This window comes from Dermacentor andersoni, chromosome 6 (assembly GCF_023375885.2).
Source record: "Dermacentor andersoni chromosome 6, qqDerAnde1_hic_scaffold, whole genome shotgun sequence".
NCBI classification, from domain to species: Eukaryota; Metazoa; Arthropoda; class Arachnida; order Ixodida; family Ixodidae; genus Dermacentor; species Dermacentor andersoni.
The window spans coordinates 106,696,184-106,710,517 of NC_092819.1; the positions used below are offsets into that span (position 1 = coordinate 106,696,184).

Genomic DNA, 14,334 nt, shown 5'->3' on the forward strand with positions numbered 1-14,334 from the left:
TAAATAACTGAACATACATATAGTGCAAGCACCAACACCCTTCCGCTCGGAGTTCTGATCGGTTGGAAGCTTATCGAAACTGCAGTGCTCAATGGGGCGTGCGAGAATTGCGTGGACTCGTCGAGAAAATTGTCTAGTCCGAGCAGTTCCTCATTGCAATCAAACGACGGTTGCAAACGACTTCGTGCGTGACAATAAGTGATGAAGAAGAATGCCTCCGGTGGATATTTCCATACATTGCAGGGGGCATCCTTTTACTTGATGCCCTTAGTTGCGCGAGGCGCGGACAGAGTAATGGTGCGTCTGGCATTCGCGACATGCGGATAAGTTTTGCCAACATTTCCGGCGCTGTCTTTTTCTCCACGACTGTATGAAGTAATGCCATTATCGGTGCCTTCGCCATCGTCGATGCCCTGCGGCGCAGTTTTCAGAAAGGCTGCTCTGAATTCTCCGGAATTCATGGTCTCCATCATGTCATTGAAGTAGAGAGGCGCATGTACAGGGTCGACAGGGTCGCGCTGTTGAGGACACCATTGTATGCGAATGGTTCATTGGCGAATGAATGTGCCAGCCTCGTTGATTCGAAGTAAGCATCGCGGCCCATAAGCTCAGCGTTTGATTTCGTTTCTGCTGGGCGACCTCCTATACGGTCTACCTCCAGCCTACTCCTCCGGTCGAACCCACTGGGCCCTCCCGGCCGGGCTACTCTGATGCTGCTTCTCCCTCTCTCTCTTTCAATCCTAATTCCTCCACCCTGCTGGCGCTGAGCCGTGCTCCCGCATGGGTTGCAGAAGATAGTGCTAGCCTTTCCTCTTTCCCCACAAGAACCACTTCTCTCTCTTGATTTCCGTTCTGCAATCCAGTGTTCGAGTGCGTTGCCATAATATGTGCCATCGTAGCGGTAGATCTGTCGCCGAGCGTCTTTAGAGAAAGGTGTAAGATTGGGCTTGGTTGGTGAAACATACATGAAATGTGAATAACAGCGCAAGGACAGCAGAGGGGACAGAAGATAGATCAGAGCACTCTGTGCTCTCTTCTGTCCCCTCTGCAGTCCTTGCACTGTTATTAAAACTTTAAGTCTTTAGAGACGTACTCCCGTCTCGGCTACAAGTCAATTTTCACGTCTCGAAGCTTTCGGGCGATGTGCTTGCTCTTATCCGAACACGGCGTCAACGTCTCGAAAAACAAAACAAAAAAGCAGCCGCATCTTCCTGTACGTTGTTGAGGATCACATCGACGTTTCGCCGAACACGTGGAGAAAATCTCAAAGTGATGTGTCTGGGTAGCACCATTAACTTGAAGGAGTGTTCCGTTTGGACCTGGGAAAACAGCGGTCGTATCTCGTAAGCGATGGCTTTGCTTTCGTATTTGTATACGAAGAACATATCATCCGCTAACGGCGCAAATATCTGGAGAACCCACCATCCCAAGTGGCTCCGAATGAAACTGGTCTCGTAGTTCGATTTGAATTGATGTGCTACGTGAACGGTTCCCGCGGACCTTACGACGACTGCATCGGTCGGGAGGAAAGTCGCATTGGGCTCGACGTATTTGTTAACCACAGAAATCCAATGAACCGTGCAGATACCGAGCTTTGTTGCCTATTGTTGCGAAGCCCTCAATGGTGTATTTTTCTTACCGGTGGCTGCACAGTGCTGGAAGCTCCAAATTGATGGATCTCGTTACATTGAACACTAGAAGATAGCCGGCTTTCCGACAACTTCGTGTTGTCCCTTTCTTCAAGTCTCGTGTTTTGCTTGCAGTAGCTTCCCAAAATTATAAATCACCACCTGGCCTACACCCACACTCTGCTATGTTCTTTCTGCTCCACTGAGACCGAGAAATACTTCACGTGCTTACCGACGTGTTTACGCGCACCCTCGCTGTCCATGCCCTTGTAGAGCTTACTCCAGGAAGACGTGTACGCGCTGGGTCCAATATGGAGGATCTTCTGGCCAGCCGCAGTTTTATAAGGTAGCATCTTGGCGCTGAACCTTAGCGGTATGTTCCAATTCACGCACAAGTTGATCAGGAGGTCGAGCTTGTTTACAGCGCCTACTGGCACCTCCGACCATGGTATGCTCAGGTTTTGCAAGCACTGCTTGAAGATCTTACGCGTCAGCTCGGCATACTCTGCAGTGCGGTTTAGACAAGCCTCTAAAGAATTGGCGACGGCACTCATGGCGGAGCTCACGAAGCGGCGCTGCCTGATCCCTTCGACAATCATGCGCGTCCACTGGAACTTGAGGCTCCATTTCATCTCCCATCATAGATGGGCTGCGAAGGAGTAACCCGGCAGCCAGCTGAAAGTGACGTACTCCTTGGAGTCCTCGCATGGGTGGACGCTCGTGTTGAGGGTCGTTTGATGGAGATATTGTTACGAAGATGAAGCCTGATGCAGAAACCTATGTACAAATATTTACACGGGGAAAAGTTAGTGGTAATCACGCAGGCTGGTACAGAGGTCACAGCTCCAGGAGACAGTCTACCACTTCCTCTTCGTCTCCCTCTTGAGCGCACGGTACTGTCCAAATGCACCGTAACATTACCTCCGGGCGCTGGAGCGCCGTCCCGGAGCTTGTTAGAACGATAGCTAACTAGAGGAACAGTACGGTTTTAAATGGGACACCTGAACGACGTCAGTTCGTAGCTTGGACAAGGATGGCGTGTCTTCGACAGGGGCGATTTCGTAATTTATTTGACTTAATCGTCGCAATACCCGGTAGGGCCCGGTATAGCGTGACAGCAGTTTTTGCGAGAGACCAACATGGCGACTTTCAATCCACAGAAGAGCGAACTTTCTGGGAGAAAACTAAAGGTTTCAGTGACGACTGTCGTAGCGAGTCTCGTAACGCATGAGTCGCTGTAAGTCGATGACGGGCAATCAGGCGAGCCACACGAGTCCGTCCAACGGCATCATAGGCGTATTCTACGGTATGACGCGACACCGAAGGTAGCAAGGTGTCAAAAGGCAGAATGGGATGGCGACCAAACAAGAGGTAGAAAGGCGAGAGATAGGAGGTATCATGACGTGACCAATTTGTACGGAAATGTCACGTAGGGCAAAATGCTGTCCCAATCGCGATGGTCTGCTGAAACGTACATTGACATCTCTGTAACGGTGCGATTAGTTATTCAGTCAGTCCGTTCGTTTGTGGGTGATATGCGGTTGCGAGCTTGTGTTCGGTGGAGCAAGAACGAAGTATGTCTTCGACAACTTTGGACAGGAAGTAGCGGCCACGATCTGTCAACAGCTGCCTTTGCGCGCCATGGTGAAGAACCACGTCTTGAAATAAGTCTGCTACTTTTGTGTCACAGCCGGTGGGCAGGACACGTGTAATGACCTAGCGCGTCGTATAGTCTGCGGCAACGGCTATCCATTTGTTCCCTTTTATGGATGTGGGGAAGGGGCCTAGAAGGTCCATGGCGACGCGGAAGAAAGGCTCCGTGGGAACATTTATTGGATGAAGGTGGCCAGCAGGTTGCCCACATGACTTCTTTCGACGCTCGCAGGGGTCGCAAGCGGCAACGTAACGTCGCACAGAGCGTTGAAGGCCTGGCCGGAAGAAGCGACGTCGAACTCTGTCGTAAGCGTGGGAGGTGCCAAGGTGTCCGGCAGTGGGTGCGTCGTGAAGCTCTGCAAGAACTGTAGAACGGAGATGACGAGGGACAACTAGCAGTAAATCTGGTTGATCACATCTGATGTTGCGTCGATAAAGAATGTCGTCACGGAGCACAAACATTCTGGTTGAGCGATCTGATTGTCCGGAAGTCAAGAGCTCAACGATCGACCGGAGAGAGTCGTCCTTTCGCTGCTCAGTAACGATGTCGCGAAACTCAGAAATGGTCAGAAGGCAAGTGTAGGCATCCTGTTCGTCGTTGTCAGGGGAATCGACGGGATGACGAGAAGAGCAGTTGGCGTCCAGATGTAAGCAGCCGGACTTGTACACCACAACGAAAGGATACTCCCGAAGTCTGAGTGCCCAGCCACCAAGGCAGCCAGTCGGGTCTTTTGAGTGACGATAGCGAGCACAACGCATGGTGGTCCGTGACGACAGGAAATGGGCGGCCACAGAAGTAATGGTGAAATTCAGCCACTGCCCACACCAGAGCGAGGCCCTCGCGCTCAGTGATAGAAAATTGCACTCTAAAGGGGACAAGAGGCGACTGACGCAGGCAATGACGCGCTCGACTCCATTTTGCTGTTGGGCGGGGACAGCACCTATGCCATGGCCACTGGCGTCCGTGCGAACTTGAGTTGGTGCAGATGGATTAAAGTGGCCTAATACCGGAGGCGTTGTCAACAAGCGGATGAGGTTGTCGAAGGCATCAGTTTGTTCGCGGCCCTAAAAGAACGCAGTGCCCTTCTTGAGACGGTCAGTCAGTGGTCAGACGATATGCGCAAAATTTGTAAGAAACCGACCAAAATAAGAGCATAAGCCAACGAAGCTGCGCACATCTTTTGCTGAGCAGGGTACAGGAAAGTACTTGACTGCGTGAATTTTATCAAGATCAGGATGTATACTGGCAACACTGACAAGGTGGTCAAGAACTTGGGACTTCGCGGTGTCCAAAATGACACTTAGAAAAGTTAAGTAGGAGGCCAGCCTCTCTAAAGATTTCAAGAATAGCGGCCAAACGACTGAGGTGCCTGTCAAACGTACTGCGAAATATACGATGACATCGACCAGATAATATAAGCAGGTGGACCACTTATAGCCCCGAAGGAGAGAGTCCATCATTCTTTCGAAAGTTGCTGTGACATTACAAAGTCCGAAAGGCATGACCTTCAAATGATAAAAGCCGTCAGGTGTAACGAAAGCGGTCTTCTCACGGCAGAGTTTATCAACCGAAATCTGCCAATAACCGGATCGGAGGTCGATTGAATAGAAGCATTTCAATCCGTGAAGGCAGTCGAGAGCGTCATCAATCGGCGGGAGAGGGCACACATCCTTTTTTGCGATCTCGTTCAGTTGACGGAAGTCGACACAAAATCGCCAGCTGCCATCCTCCTTTTTGACCAAGACAACCAGCGATGACCGAGGACTCGAAAAGGGCTCATTACACTTTGGTTAGCGTCTTGTCTACTTCAGCTTGGATAACGTGGCGTAGTGCATGAGGCACACGATAGGGTTGTCGACGGTTAAGACTAGCATTACCGGTGTTCATCTTATGTGTCACAACGGAAGTCCGTCCCAGCGGGCTACTATCAAAGTCAAAAACGTCGCGATAAGACACCAGGACGCGACAAAGATCCTCAGCCTGTTCGAGAACAGGGTCTTGAGCGATCGTCTTCGAAAATATGCGGGGATCGGATGTTGCGGAACTAATCGGACAGCAGGTGTCTACAGAGGAGCGCGGAACATCTAAAACAGAGATGCACGTATCGTCGATGGGAGAAGCATTGACGAGTGACACGCCTTTCAGGATAACTTGTGTACTTAAAAAAATTAAAACATGAAGAAATACGTGGTTATCGGCGATGGTCACAATGGCATGAGGAACGGCAACTGTGTGTAGCAGGCGAACACTGACATTAGGGGTCAGCACATAGTCACCGCCAGGAACAGATGGGAACCAGGTCAAAGGCATATACATGGCGGCTTGAGGCGGCAACCGTACGAAGTCTACAGAACATTAACGAGGCTCAGCTGATTTTGGAGGACAGCAGTGAATAGGCAGCTCGGGTTGGAGGAGGCCAGCAGCGCACTCAGTCAGTGCTGAATGGTCCGATACAAAGTCGAGGTCGCAGATCATGTCATGGGAACACCGCTATAAAGCAGCAAATAAAATGGAAATGCTGAAACCAGCAACAGTTATTCGGGCGGAGCACATGCCAAGGATAATGGGCATTGCTCCATAAGCGAGCCGGATAGCACGAAATGCGGCAGGTGTAAGTAATTCCTTAAGGCGACAAGGAAAACGGTTGCTCGTCACCGAGATATGGGCTCCAGTATCAACAAGCGCTCGGAAAAATACACCCTCAACTTCTACGTCGACTATATATCGTCTGGTCGGCAGGGTGAGAGGCTTTGGCGGAGACGTCGACAATGCAGCGTCACCTCCGGAAGCTGCACCTTTTAGTTTTCCGAGAGAAGGAGATTCTAGATGATGGGGAGGAAAGGTTGGGGTAAAGTGCAGCGCAGTAACTTTCTCTCAGCAGAGGACACCTCAACCGCGCTGCACGGGGTAGGGAATGAAAGTAGGGGGAGAGAAAGAGCACCAGAAACAGCAGCACGCCGCGGAAATGGGATGGAGCTAAAGGCGGTCGGCGAGGCCGACAGCCTCGGCGAATGTCAGGAGCGCACGTAGAAGTGTCCTGTGTCGTGAAGGGCAGCTCGAGGGGTGCAGGAGTTCAGTCACGGTGTCGCACGGCAGGCCGTGCCCCCGGTAAACACGGGCAAGGGACGCGCGCGCGAGCGAAAAGTTGGGGCACTCACATAGCAGGTGCTGGAGTGTCTCGATCGCGCCGCAGTCGCCGCAAAGGGGAGAGGGGGCTCCACGCAGTCGATGCCGCCGCTCGGCGGGCCACACAGAACCGGTACGAAGGGCGAGGAGGAAGGCGCGCTCGCGCCTCGTGAATCCGGTCTGCGGGAGATAGCGCGGTGGGCGCCCCTGCGCAACTCGGTCGTCGGGATGGCGGAGCGCGAGCTCTCGTCTGAAGTGGAGTCGCGCTGTATCCAGCGAGCTCACCCGGTCTGTCAGCGCGGTCGACGGGTCGTGTGCGCGCCTGGCCAGCTGGTCCGCTGTCTCGTTGCCCGCGACTCCGACGTGCGAGGAGATCCACTACAGGCGTAGGTTGCAACGCCCCTGCAGTACGTGCAGACGGACGGCAAGGCGCTGTGCAAGGGGCGGCGCGCGCTCGTCGAGTAGCAGCTGTTGCAGCGCGGACCTCGAGTCGCAGAGAATCGCCGCGCTGGTGATGTGCGGCGACTCCTCGAGGATGTCCGCAGCGAGGTGAAGTCCAGCTAGCTCCGCCGTGGTAGAGGAAGCCCGGTAGTAGAGCCGGCACTGCTTCGTGATGCCAAGTTCGGGAGCAACACAGGCGGCAGCCGCCGAGCCGTCGCTGAAGGCGGAGCCATCGGCATACAGGTGCGTCATTCCTGCCAGGTCGTCCTCGATCCTGGCAGCAGCCTCCTGCTGTACAGCGCAGAGAGGCGTGCGATGTTTGGAGCGGACGCCCGGGAGGTCGAGACACACGTGAAGTGGCGTGCGCTGGTGTGGCGGTGGCCAGGTCGGCGGTACGGGCGGAGGGTCGACCACCAGGCTGTCATGCAGTTCGCACACTGTTCCCACTCGTGACTGGGGCAGGCAACGGATGAGGGACAGGATGGGTCCCGCGTCCGGGGCACAGGAGAGGCGCTCGAGGTGACCGAGGGCACGCAGGTCAGCCGTCAAAGAGACGGGCCACGCGCCGGTTTCCGCGAGCGTCTCCGCAACCCGCGATGAGCGAGGGAGGCCGTGGCACATGCGAAGCACTCGGCGGTGGTCGCTGTCGATGAGCTTCCACAGCCGGGCACTGACACGACACAGTGGTAGCGCGTACAACACTTTCGGCAGAGCCACCGCAGAGTAGAGCGCCGCCGCGAACGAGGCAGGGCAGCCGTCGCCACGGGCGAGAAGGCCGCGCACCGCACTCTCCACTCGGCGCATCTCAGCGCGCAGCCGGCGCACAGCAGCGAACCACGTGAGGCGGTTGTCTATCGTGAGCCCCAGGTACCGCACTGTCGGGCGCCAGGGCAGGGGCACTCCTTCGACGAGCACGCAGCCGGTGCGGCGGCGAACACCGCAGGGGCGGATCAGGATAGCCTCGGATTTCGTCGACGACAGCCGCAAGCCGATGGCGCGCAGGAAGTTCGCGACGCCGTCCAGCGCCTCCTGAAGCCGGTAGCGCATCTCCCCCGTCGCAGAGGTCGGCCCGTGCACGAGAAGCGCGATGTCGTCTGCGTAGAGCACAGCACGCAGAGGGAAGCGGCCCGTTTTGGGAATGCACTCGATGATGGGCGCGAGGGCAAGGTTGAACAAAAGCGGGCTCAACACGCTTCCCTGAGGCACACCGCAGCCCACAGGACGGGGCGAGCCGACCGTGCCCCCGACTCGGACAGCTGATGTTCTCCCGGCGAGGAATGCCTCAATGTAAGCAAGGAGCCTGCCCTCCACACCGAGCGCCCGCACGGCCGAGAGGATGGTGTCGTGAGGGAGGCAGTCGAATGCGCTCTGGACATCGAGGAGCAGCAAGAAGGCAGTCTCCCTGTCAAGCCTGGCCTGCTCGAGGGTGCCGACGACGACAGCGATGCAGTCCGCCGTGGAGCGGCGAGCGCGGAAGCCGCACTGCTCGGGAGGTAGGGCACCGCGGGCATCCGCAATCCACCGGAGCCGGGACAGAGCCATCGCCTCCATCGTCTTGCCCGGGATAGACGTGAGGGAGATCGGCCGGTATGAGGCAGGGCTGTGAGGTGGCTTGCCGCGTTTCAGCACGGGGACGATTACAGCATGTCGCCACGAATCCGGGAGGGAGCCGCTGTGCAGGACGTCGTTGTAAGCGTCGAGCAGGAGGCGGCGCTGCGGCTCCTCCAGGTTTCGCAGCATCTGCAGCGTGATCCCGTCCGCCCCAGGCGCGCTGCGGCGGTGCCGGCCGCGCGACAGGGCCCGCTGCAGCTCGTGATGAGTGAAGTCACTCTCGCACAGGCTTGTGATTGCCTGTGCGTGGTTTGTGTGAGCTTCGCCCCGCACGAACACCGCAGCGTAGAGCGCCTGTAACACAGCCGGGGGCGCGCTGGAAGCAGGAGGGGTGGCAGCAAAAGCGTTCGCCAGAAGCTCTGCGAGCTCCAGCTCGCTGATCCCGCGCGCTATGGCGATGGCTAGCACCGGGAACCGCGGTGCCTTCGGGTTCAGGAGGGCCCGGAGGACTCGCCATCCACGGCGCTCGTTGCACGGCTGGGCGAGCGACGAGCAGAGGCCGGCCCAAGATCGGCGGCGCAGCTGACGGGCGTGTCGTCTGCACACAGCGTCCAGGCGTTTGTACAAAGTCCAGTCCCCCTCGGCTCCGGTTCGCATCGCTCTCCGCTGAGCGCGGCGGCGAGCGGCGCGCACATTGAGGAGCTTGATGTCCGGGCAAGGGGAACCGGCAGGTACGGCAACACGCTTCGAAGCCCGATTCGCGCACTCTGCGATGTGCGCGAAGAAATCGTCGCCGGGCGGTGTTTGGGCACAGAAATCGCGGAACATGGGCCAGCGCACGACCGTGTACATGCGCGTGGCGCCGCGATTCGGCCGCACGGGGGAGAGGGAGATGGGGAAGTGGTCGGATCCCGCGGTGTCCGGGGCACGCTGCCACTCGTATGAGCAGCGCTCCGAAACAAGCGCGAGATCGATCACCGTGGCGGTCCCGCTGCGACGGGCGAAGGTGGGCTGGCCGCTGTTGATGACGGCAAGGCCCGCCGCACCGGCCGCGCCCATCAAGTTCTTCCCCGGATGGTGGTCTTCGCAGAACCTCAGCACCCATGATGCGCGTTGAAATCGCCGCACACCACACAGTCACGCGCGAGCGAAGCGGCGAGGCGCGACAGGAATGTCATGTCGCACTGCAGAGCGGGTCGCACGTACACACTCGCAACCGACGTATCGGTGCCGCGCACACGGACGGTAACGGCCACGCACTCGACCACTGCACAGCACAGATGTTCCGTGGCGATGAGGGCGTGCGGGAGAGAGGCACGCACATAGACCGCTACTCGAGGGGAGCCAGGCGGGTGCGCCGCGTCGGTGCAGAGCGCAGCATCGCAGTCGTCGCGTCGGCACTCTGTGGGGCTGCTGTATCCGATGTAGCCGGGCAGCGAGACCTCCTCTGCACGCGCATACGTTTCCTGGAAGGCGAGGACGTCGTAGTCGTGCAGAGGCAGCTGCTCGGCCAACTCCGCGTGCCTTCGCCGCAGGGAGTTGCAGTTCCACTGCAGGATGCGCGGCCGACATTCAGCAGTGGGACTGGCCATGATGGTTCGGTGGCTTTTGTAAAGCCACTGCCTGCAGGCAGATGGATCGTAGCGGGTGTTCAGCTGGCAGCATAGCGCCGACTGCTTGCATGGTAACCAGCAGGTTTGCTACCAGCTGATCCACTGTAGTCTGGCCAGGGGGGGCAGCATTGTCCCGTGTCTCCTGACGGCGGGAGGTTCGAGGGGCCGGTACCGGACGCTTGGGTGCGGGGCTGGGGCCTTTCAGCGCGCTCGCATATGACCGCGCCAAGGTTGAGGACTGCTGCTGGTGCTCCTCCCTGACTGCCGCCCTGACAGCACGCCTCGACAATGCTGCGGTGGAAGAAGCCATGATGGTTGCCACCTGGCGTTCTTCTTGCCATTTGGGGCAGGCGGGGGCGTCGGCCCTGTGGGGGCCCCTGCAGTTCCTGCAGCGAACCGTCCGGCAGGGTTCGCCCTCCGCATGGCTCTTGCCGCAGCAGATGCAGTCGGACGGCCAACGGCAGGATTCCAGCACGTGCCCGAAGCGGCCGCACTGGCGACACTGCACTGGACGCGGCCTGGCCGGCCTCACCCTGAAGCCGAGCTTGAAGAGGCTCAGGTGTTCAGGGGGGACCGGTCCCGCGAACCGGACAGTGACGGTGCTCCCGTCCCGCGTCGCCGACAGCACTGGAACGCTCGACTCCATGGCTCCTAGCAGGTCAGCATCCGCAGGTAATCCGTTCACCCCGTGCAGGTAGCCGGTGCTCTGGCCGCGCACGGCCGGCAGTCGGGCACTCACCGAGATGCCGTGCAGCTCGGTTATTGCCAGCAGCTCCTCCTGGCATTCCCGAGTGGTGGTGTCGGCGGCCACGATGTTGCGCCTGTGGTTGACGCGCACCGCAGCAACACCGGCCCGCGATGAGAGGGCCGCCGCGAGTGCGAGGCGCGGTGCTCCCCTGAAGGCTCCGCCGGGCGCCGAGGGCCGGAAGAGCACCGTACCGATGACCGCAGGGTCCACCGGGAGTGCTGCAGTCTCCAGGGCCTTCGCACGCCGCCTGTCCCACCTCGACTGCACGAGGGTGAAGCCATCTGAGGTTGGCTCGCTGGCGGGTGGTGTCTGCCTCAGTACAGCCGCTGCAGGCACGCTGGGGGCGACAGGGCTGGCGGGCGGGCGCCGCGAGCCGTCCGAAGCGACGGGAGACGAAGACGAGGCAACGGCAGGAGCTTTGTTGTGCTTCTGGTGCTTCTTCCCCTTTCGCTTCGGCAGCGGGGCAGGCTGGCGTGGCGGGTCCTTCAGGAACCGCGCCGCGGGGTGCTCGGGGCCCCGCTTGGACGAGCCGGGGGGAGGTGCGTCCGCCAGCTCCATCGCGTCGGTAGCGTTATCGCGTGCAGCCGAAGCGCTAGCAGACGCCGTTGCCGGAGGGGCTCCTGCTTGGGCGGCCGGAGCGGAGAGGGCGGGGGCTGCATCTCGGGAGGGTGGCAAGATGGCGCCGCCCTGGCCTGCCTGCTCCACGTGGCCGCTGGCTTCAACGTGCTGCTCCGCGCTGGGGGGAGCACACGGCGGCTGCTTGCGACGCGCGGTTGCCTCGTCGTCGTCGCTCTCCGTTTCACGAGCTCGTTTTCTGGAGCTCGACAGGTCCATCTCGTCGTCAGAGGAAGGGAGCGGGACTGAAGCATGGGGCTCCTCGCTTGCTGAGAAACCCTCCGTGGGAGGCTTCGAGGCTACCTCGGGGGCAGACGGACTCGTGGTGTGTCCTGGGGCAGCCTCAGTCTGTGAGGGAACCACGGGTGGAGCAGTGGTGGTGGTGGCCCGTTGACGAAGCCATTCGCCCAGCATGCGTGAGGCCCTCACATGCAGATCCTCCCTGGCGCGTAGCTCGTCAAGGGACGCGGGGCCGAGCGTCAACCGGCTCATGCTAGCATGGCGTCGGTGGCGCACGGGCGGCGGGCGCTCGCTTGGCGAGCGAAACTCCATCATAGGCTGCGATGGCCTCTTCTCGCGAGCGGGAAGAAGGCCAAGTGCAGCGAAGGCACGTCAGACGTGTAATCTCCTTTAGTTTTCCGAAGGTATGCGCCCAGGTCGGAATGACGGCGAGAGGCGACGGCACTAGGGTGACCTGGACGACGGGCGACGACTTTGCGACGAACGGGACTGGTGACTCCTGGGCGAGAGTGATCGACAGCACCATGCGGTCACACCGTCAGTGGCGTGCATGTTCGGCTCGGCTTGCGGCTGTCGATTGCTATCGATTGCGATAGCAAATTAGTAGAAAGCTATACGAAGTAAGGATAGTAGTTTTATCGGCTGATAAAGCTGTAAACATTCGCTTACTAACTAAATTACGAAGCCCGATGTCACGCGCGCACTGGTAAACACGAACACATCTCGCTCAGTGACCGCGAAAACTCGTTGTCAAAACGCTAGAGTGAGGAAGTGCGGCAGCAGCAGCGAGCGAATTGACCTTCGTGTGGCCTTTCCCTTTAGCGCGAACTGAGCGGCGAGGCGCGCAAAGTAAGCAGTTGCTGGCGGAGTAAAAGCGGTCCCCCCTCCCTCCCGCGCTGCCTCCCTGCTTTCCTCTCTTTCGCGTGCGAGGTTGAGCCGCGATTGTGAGTTGCCCTTGCGCCCAGTCGCTACATACGCAGCTGCTGCCGGAGCACGACACCGCCGCCCTCGCTCTTTTCCATCCCTCCCAGCCTTTCGCGCAACGTAAGAGTCATAGCGTTAGCAATGAGATAAACCTGCATTCTTAGGGGTGCAAACATTTCACTGTGTACGTCGTCGTAGTCGTTACCGCATCGATTTCGTCAGGCCCCTCCTCACTCTAACGTTCACCCTCGCCATATGCTCTCGTAAGTTCTCCGCTTTGCTCCCTCGCGCGTGTCAGATTGAGCCGCGATCGCCGGCTCCCCTCGCTTGTCTCTCTCTCTCCTCCCGCCCGTGCAGCTATACGTGCAGCGCGGCTGAGGTGTCCTCTATATAGAGACAGTTACTGCGCTGCACATTCCCCATCCTTTTCGCTTCCCCCAAACTAGGGATCTCCCTGGGCTGCCCTCGCGTGCTTTGACTATAGCACATACAGCGTACAGCGCGCGCCGACGGCGTAATCGCGGTTGGACTTAATACGAAAGATTAGGCCAAACAGACGGCGACGGCGAAAATGCGTCTGGAGTGTCCATATATTTACTATAGCAATAAAAAATGCCCGGTATACTCAAGAACAACTACTGCTTTGTCATGTCCATAAGGCCGCCTACGTCCGCTAACTTTATAGTTCGTGCTGCCTGCTGTGGTTTCCGAAATGCATACGCAGACGACACCAGCTTCACCACCAGTGGCCGCGGTGGGCTAACTTTGTTTACCTTCGCAGATACGGCGAGGGTGTACGTGAGAGTGAGAAGGGACCTGACGACATCGATGCGGTAACGACCACGATGACGTACACAGTGAAATGTTTGCACTCCTAAGGATGCAGGTTTATCTCATCGCTAACGCTATTACTCTTGAAGCTGTGAAAAAAAAAAAAAAACCGAGAGGATATCGTTGTTAGCAACTGCGAGCTCAGCTGTGATGTGAGAAGCTGCATAGTTGAAAGCTGCGTATGAGCCCTGGCCACGTATAGTGCGCACCAGAATACCTGACAAGAGAGTTTGTCAGCGTTGACCATTAAAAGTTATTTCGTAGGGTGTTCGTGTAATGTTTCGCAGCAATCACCATGTTTACTTGATACAAAATGTGGCAAAAAGAAAGCTGTTTATTTGTTCCCATGAATGACTCCATCTTACCCCTCAAAGGTGAATTTGTAAGCCCTCGAAACCAACCAGCACCTTTAAGAGTGCTGGCTGGACGTGAACGCAGTACCTACGTTTTGAGCACAGTCGTAGTAAAAAAAAAAAGAAAAAAAAAAGAAAAAGCGGAATGAAGGTCAAGGAACAAAAGTTCTCCGTCGAGCCGGATTCGAACCAGCGACCTATGGATGTCCGTGGTGGGCGAGCCTCTACAGTCCACCGCTCTACCAACTGAGCTATCGACGGAACGGAAAAGAGCTCGCGGCCTACGCGCCTGGACAACGGTCGTGCACCCTGTGACCCACTTCGCGCCGAGGCGTGGCACGTGCATGACGCCAAACTGGTTCAGCCGTAGCACGGGTACTGTGCGCGCGAAGGAACGCGCAATTGAACTTGGGTTTGCGGCAAGAGAGCGTAAAGTGTCTCAGTGACAAGGGAGACCTAGCGCTGCCGATGTTCGGTCTTCTCAGAAATTATATATAGCACTTCGAATTATTCTGCGACATGTAACTGATTCATTCATAATTTCTATTTTCGGTTCAGTTGTGCTCTCAAATATTTGAGTAGTTAGGAGCTTTGCGTTTATGATTAATTC

The 14,334-nt window shown here is 57.6% G+C and overlaps 1 protein-coding gene and 1 non-coding gene across 2 annotated transcripts; both read right to left on the reverse strand.

Moving 5' to 3' along the window:
- Positions 1–6,786: 6,786 nt before the first annotated feature.
- Positions 6,787–9,459, reverse strand: LOC140219088 (uncharacterized). Its single transcript, XM_072288969.1, has one exon. The coding sequence runs from the start codon at positions 9,457–9,459 to the stop codon at positions 6,787–6,789; it is 2,673 nt and encodes an 890-aa protein (XP_072145070.1).
- Positions 9,460–13,893: 4,434 nt separating this feature from the next.
- TRNAY-GUA (transfer RNA tyrosine (anticodon GUA)) lies at positions 13,894–13,985 on the reverse strand. Its single transcript is given in 2 exon segments — positions 13,894–13,929; positions 13,949–13,985. It is a non-coding gene; the product is annotated as a tRNA-Tyr (tRNA).
- Between the last annotated feature and the right edge of the window lie 349 nt (positions 13,986–14,334).

Coding starts and splice junctions, on each gene's coding strand:
- LOC140219088 (XM_072288969.1), bottom strand. CDS start 9,459: ATGGGCGCGGCCGGTGCGGCGGGCCTTGCCGTCATCAACAGCGGCCAG.